Genomic DNA, 5,961 nt, shown 5'->3' with positions numbered 1-5,961 from the left:
GTCAGCTTGCTCATTTGTCCTACGAAGAAGACAGAACGAGCAGAGACTGCTTGAGGAAACAAGAGGCCGGAGAAATTAGTCGGGAATTCTTCACCTTCGTGGAAAACCCCGAAGAAAAAAGAAGTTGAGAGTTTTTCACCTTCGGGGAAAATCCCGAGGGAGAAAGAAGTCGGGAGTTATTCACCTTTGGAGAAAACCCCGAGAGAAAGAAGTTAAGATTTCTTCACCTTTGGAGAAAACCCCGAGAGAAAGAAGTTAAGATTTCTTCGCCTTTGGGGAAAACCCCGTGGGAGAAAGTAGTTGGGAGTTCTTCAGTTTTGGGGAAAACCCAGAGGGAGAAAAAAGTTGGGGGTTCTTCACTTTTGGGGAAAACCGCAAGGGAGAAAGAAGTTGGATGTTCTTCACTTTTGGGGAAAATCGCAAGGGAGAAAGATGTTGGATGTTCTTCACCTTTGAGGAAAACCCCAAGGGTAAAAGAAATTGTGAGTTTTTCACCTTCGTGGAAAATCCCGAGGGAGAAAGAAGCCGGGAGTTGTTCATCTTTGGAGAAAACCCTGAGAGAAAGACGTTGAGATTTCTTCGCCTTTGGGGAAAACCCCATGGGAGAAGGAAGTTGGGAGTTCTTCAACTTTGGGGAAAACCCCCAAGGGAGAAGTAAGTTGGGAGTTCTTCAATTTCAGGGAAAGACCAGAGGGAGAAAGAAGTTGTGAGTTCTTCACTTTGGGGAAAACCGCAAGAGAAAGAAGTTGGGAGTTCTTCACTTTTGGGGAAAACCCCAAGGGAGAAAGAAGTTGGATGTTCTTCACCTACGAGGAAAACCCCAAGGGAGAAAGAAGTTGTGAAATCTTCACCTTTGAGGAAAACCCTGAGGGAGAAAAAAGTTGATAGTTCTTCACCTTTTGGGAAAACCCTGAGGGAGAAACAAATTAGGAGTTCTTCACCTCGGGGAAAACCCCATGGGAGAAAGAAGTTGAGAGTTTTTCACCTTTGGGGAAAACCCCGAGGGAGAAGAATTCCTTTCAAAGTTCTTCCTTTGCCTAAAGAACAGCTAGCCTAAAGGCACTTTTGTTTACGGCCAGTTTTACTTTGGGTCAACGGTGGAAAGTCTGCACTCAATGGGTGTTGTGTCCCTTATACACACTAAGTCTATGCTTACAAATTGATATACTGGCCCTGGGCCAGGGAAGACTATATTTTTAGGGTATAGTATTCTGTTGTATTGGATTCACTGGTCTACCCTAAACAGTTAAGTCTTTGGGAACCTTGGAATAACTCTACCCCAATTAACTTTTTTCTTTCACAATACTTTTTTTATGCATGCATACACTCAATGACATTTCCTGACAGTCTGGTGCATTAAAGGAACCCATATATTCACACAGCTTTGAATCTTCTTCATCTAGTGCATTTTTGGATATCAGTTATAAAACAAATAAATACATTAGTACATTTTGGAACTTACTTGTTTCCTGACCCAAAGATGCTCATGCTGAAAGGATCCTTAGATGATGGTGCCTTACTAGATGCTTGCCTTGCTTGCTGAGGAGCATCTTTTATTGTCTGCTTTGGAGTGCTGCTGGATTGAGATTTTTTTGTTGTACCTCTGAAATATTTCTCAAAACCTCTAGGGGGTTTTTCACAGAATAAATACCATTGTTGAAGCAGTACAGATGAATATGGACCTTCAATTTTAGCCAAATGTTTACCAACCTAAAACAAAAAATAAAATAAAAATCAAAAGCAATTTTCTGCATATGGCTTTCTTCTGCATATGGCTTTTACAAAAACCATAAATCTTTAAAAAGTATTTTACACTTTTCCTAATTATAAAAACCTGAGTCCTTTAATATAAACATGATTTTTGTGAAGCTGGAATAACTGTTAAACTTTTAATGAGATTCTAGTAGTAGCAGGAGGGTGGAGTGTAAGGCCCACCCTACCAAGTCAGAAATTCTCCAAATTTTGACCTTAGAGATAGGACTTGTGGGGTGGTTGAAGCAGCGAGTATACCTTATAAGAGGTGTTATAAAGTAATGAAAAATACAAATTACTTTAAAAATTTTGTGAATTGTTCCTATATGAACACAATAAATGAAGGGCTTTGGGTTTTCTGGCATCGTGACATTGAAGGTCATTGATGTCAATATTTTATATAAATAAACTATTGTATAAAAGGCAATTCAATTAAAAACCATAAAAGCAAACAGATCAGTATAAAAGTTAAATAGCTCTAAGAAGACTTGCTTCTGAAAGAAATTTAAAAAGGCCAATAATTTCATACAGTACTGTGCAAGACATCCTCCCCAAAGAATCTAGGTAAGGATGAACCTGCCATCCCCACCTCAACCCACAAACAGAAACCTATTTGTTAGATACCCAAGAGTGGAACATTCAGTCACTGTTGGGGGTACCAAAAAGGCATTGCAATATGGCTGATGTTGGGCAATTATATTAACTCATGTGTCAAATGAGTGTGCCCAATGTAAAGCCGACAAACAGCAGTATCTCACTATCTGGGGGACCAAGTTATACCTCCTAGGAGATTTAAACTTATAATTTCACTCTTTATTATCATATATTATTCCAATGCTGCTGCCAAATTTAATAATAAAAAAAACCTCTTTATGCATCGTAAAAAGTTATTAAAGATAGTCGATAACTTACGACCAGGTTAGGTTCCCAGACAGATCGTAAATCGATCTAATGATGTTAAATTTCTATAGATTTATTATGATGTGTCTTGAAAAATGATATTTTCATTATAAAATAAATTTTTGAACATACCTACCCGGTGGATATATATATATATATATATATATATATATATATATATATATATATATATATATATATATATATATATATATATATATATATATATATATATATACTTAAGTCCCTGACGTCACGACAGAAAATTCAAAACTCGCGGCAATTGCAGATTGATTAGCCAGGTGTACCACCAGTGAGCCCTCAAGCGACAGTACGTAGAACCACTCCCTGTATCCTCAGATTTTCTATGCCCATAGGTCTCTAGAGGGGAGGAGGGCGGGAGTTAAATTATATATATTCACCGGGTAAGTATGTTCAAAAATCTATTTTATAACGAAAATATCATTTTTAAACATTTGACTTACCCGGTGGATATATATAGCTAATTGACACCCTTGGTGGAGGGTCAGAGACAGCCAACATTGTTGGAATATTACTTAAGAGTTACAAAAAAAACAAACTTAAGGGTTTGTACCTGATAAGGAAGCTGACTTTTATGATACTAGTCATTAGTCCGCTTTCCTTATGAAATCCAGCGATCCACTCAGGGGGCTGAAGACCTCTAGGAGCTGTCAAACCGGTCTAAAAACCTCTATGTTGACAGGACCTCAACCAATACCCTTGTTCCGGGCTCTCTCAAGGAACAAAATTGACCACCTGCTAAAATCAATGATTGTGGAAGACTGTCGACCAATCTCCAAGCAACCATAAAAATGCAAAAGTTCCAAGAGAAGAGAAGGGTATTAGGATTATGGGAACGTAGTGGTGGATCCTTCCCCCAATACTGCACTCGCTGCTACGAATGGTCCCAGAGTGAAGCAGTTCTCAAAATGAGTCTGGACACGTTTTAAATAATGTGAAGCGAACACAGATTTACTCCTCCTAAAGGTTGTGTCCTTAATGCTTTGCAACGATCTATTCTGCTTGAAGGCCACCGAAGTTGTTACAGTTTGAACTTCAAGCGTCTTGGCCTTTATAAAAACTTGCAGTCTGCCTTACTGCAAAGTGCACGAGCCTCTTAATTAAGAGCCTGATGAAGAATGCAAGAGCATTCTTCGACATCTGTAACGAGGACTTCTAGACCGAGCACCAAAGAGCTTCCGACTAGCCTCGCAAATCTTTCGTTCAGTTCAGATATGACTTCAGGGCTCTTACTGAGCACAGGACTCTTTCTAACTTCTCGCCAGCCACATCCGAAAGGTTCGGAATCTCAAAAGCCTTGGGTCAAGGTTGAGAAGGGCGTTCATTCTTGGCGAGAAAGCCTAACTGCAATGAGCAGAGAGCTTTGTGATCTCGAAAAACCAATCATTTAAGCTAAAAGCATAAATCCCACTGACTCTGTGAGCTGTCGCCACATTGACCAAAAATAGTCTTCATCGTGAGGTCCTTAAATGAAGCTGAATGCAAGGGCTCAAACCTGTCACTCATAATGAACTTCAGGACAATATTCAGATTCCAAAATGGTGAATCACGGAGCTGTTGCTTTGATGTTTCAAACAATTTGAGGAGTTTCTGTAGGTCTTTAACATTAGATAGGTCCAACCTTGATGGAGGAAATACTCCTTGCTCCTGCAATAGCTCTAGTTGCTTCCTTCGAAAAAAGCTCTTGTTCTTGTGAGTTTTCCGATAATCTGAAGACAGTTAGATGAAGAGCTTGGAGATTTAGATGGTACCTTCCAAGTGGGGTTGTTTGAGTAAATCCACTCTTAATGAAAGACTTCTTTGAGTGTCTACCATCCATTACAGTACGTCTGTGAACCACTCTTTGAGGGTTAAAAGAGGGCCACTAGAGTCAATCCTATCCTTTCGAGTGACACAAACTTTTTCATTACTTTGTAATGAATTGAACAGTGGAAATACATACAAGTCCATGTCACGAGCTGTTTGACGCTCGTGGTCGCACTCTGCATGATGGTTGACATCACGTCCCGATAGACACTCGACGTCACGTCTTGTTGGACGCTCGACGTCACGTCTTGTTGGACGCTCGACGTCACGTCCTGCAGGACGTCATGTTCCGCTAGAAGCTTGACGTCCCGTTAGGAGGACGTTCTACGTCTAGTCTGTCTGCTAGACTCCCTGGGTTAAAATGGCTAAAATACTACATTTAACTAGGGAGTTGTAAAGACGTTCGTCATCAAGAACATCTGAACTAGCAGCCTCTGCGCTTGGTGTCCAGGTGTGCATTCGTTCTTGGCGAAGTTACCCGACACTCAAGGTCCAGGCCTGCTACTCTCTTGTTGTTCGCAGGATGATAAACTAGCATGAACGAAGAGGGCTTCTGATGCATATCTAGCAGCATAATAAAAATAGGGTCAACCTGTTGTGGTACAGAAGATGTCACGTCTACCACAAGCTCTCATTCTACACCGTTTAAAAAACACGCAGAGCGTCCAGAAGACGATAACCAGTTTAACGGTAGAGAAGGAGCCACGAACCGATGTCATGCTGGGCTCAGACAACTGTCCTGCAACTGGGTAAGTTGGGCTTTATTTGACAGTTGCCGACCTCCTTAAAGGATGTTAGGTAGGAGAGTTTTCTTCGGAAGAAAGAAAAAACGCTCAAGACTGCTCTAAAGACTACAACCATACGCTTGCTGTATCATGATAGGACGCTGATTGACCGTGTCCACCTTCCTCTTCAGAGCTCTGGAAGTTGATGCCAGCCTCGTCTGGGCGCTGCGTCATCCGAAGATGACGAAAAAACTTTAACCTCACTTTACCTATGATGAAGGTGAACGTCCTGGGAAGCGTCAATAGGGATGCTCGAGGAGGCGTCTGCTGGGGAGCTAAAGCCTTTCGTTTCCTTTGTCGTTCGACATTCCTTCTCCAAGGGGAAAGGGAGCTTGGAAGAAGATTTAAAAGTCGACATTCCTTGGAAGAGGTCTATGGATTAGAAGAACGACAGGTCCTAACAGACACACCCTCTATTTGAGGGGTGGTGCTTACACCGAAACAAAGAGCCCAAAACTGAACAACTTCCTCTTATACATGAACCTTCAAGTATTGTTTGAAGTTCGGATGGATGAGGATGTGGAAGCAAGCATCCTGGAGGTCTAAAGAGACCATCCAGTGGACCTTTCCTACTGCTGTAAGGACTGATTTCGAGGTCTCCATGGAGAACTTTGTCTTCTGAACGAAGGCGTTGAGAGCAGTGACATCCAGGACCGGACAATAGCCTCCCTCTCTA

At 41.3% G+C, this 5,961-nt stretch overlaps 1 protein-coding gene across 1 annotated transcript in view; it reads right to left on the bottom strand.

Annotated features, from left to right (window-relative positions):
• Window positions 1–624: 624 nt before the first annotated feature.
• Window positions 625–5,961, bottom strand: part of LOC137619021 (uncharacterized) — a 212,646-nt gene continuing 207,309 nt past the window's right edge. The window contains exons 2-3 of the mRNA XM_068349223.1: window positions 1,463–1,710; window positions 625–865 (exon numbers count right to left, since the gene is read on the bottom strand). Of these exons, the coding sequence (XP_068205324.1) occupies window positions 625–865; window positions 1,463–1,710 (489 nt within the window). The remainder of the gene's footprint in view (window positions 866–1,462; window positions 1,711–5,961) is intronic.

The sequence above is a fragment of the Palaemon carinicauda genome, chromosome 2, assembly GCF_036898095.1.
Source record: "Palaemon carinicauda isolate YSFRI2023 chromosome 2, ASM3689809v2, whole genome shotgun sequence".
In the NCBI taxonomy this organism is placed as follows: Eukaryota; Metazoa; Arthropoda; class Malacostraca; order Decapoda; family Palaemonidae; genus Palaemon; species Palaemon carinicauda.
This window is presented reverse-complemented; position numbering and strand designations above follow the sequence as displayed.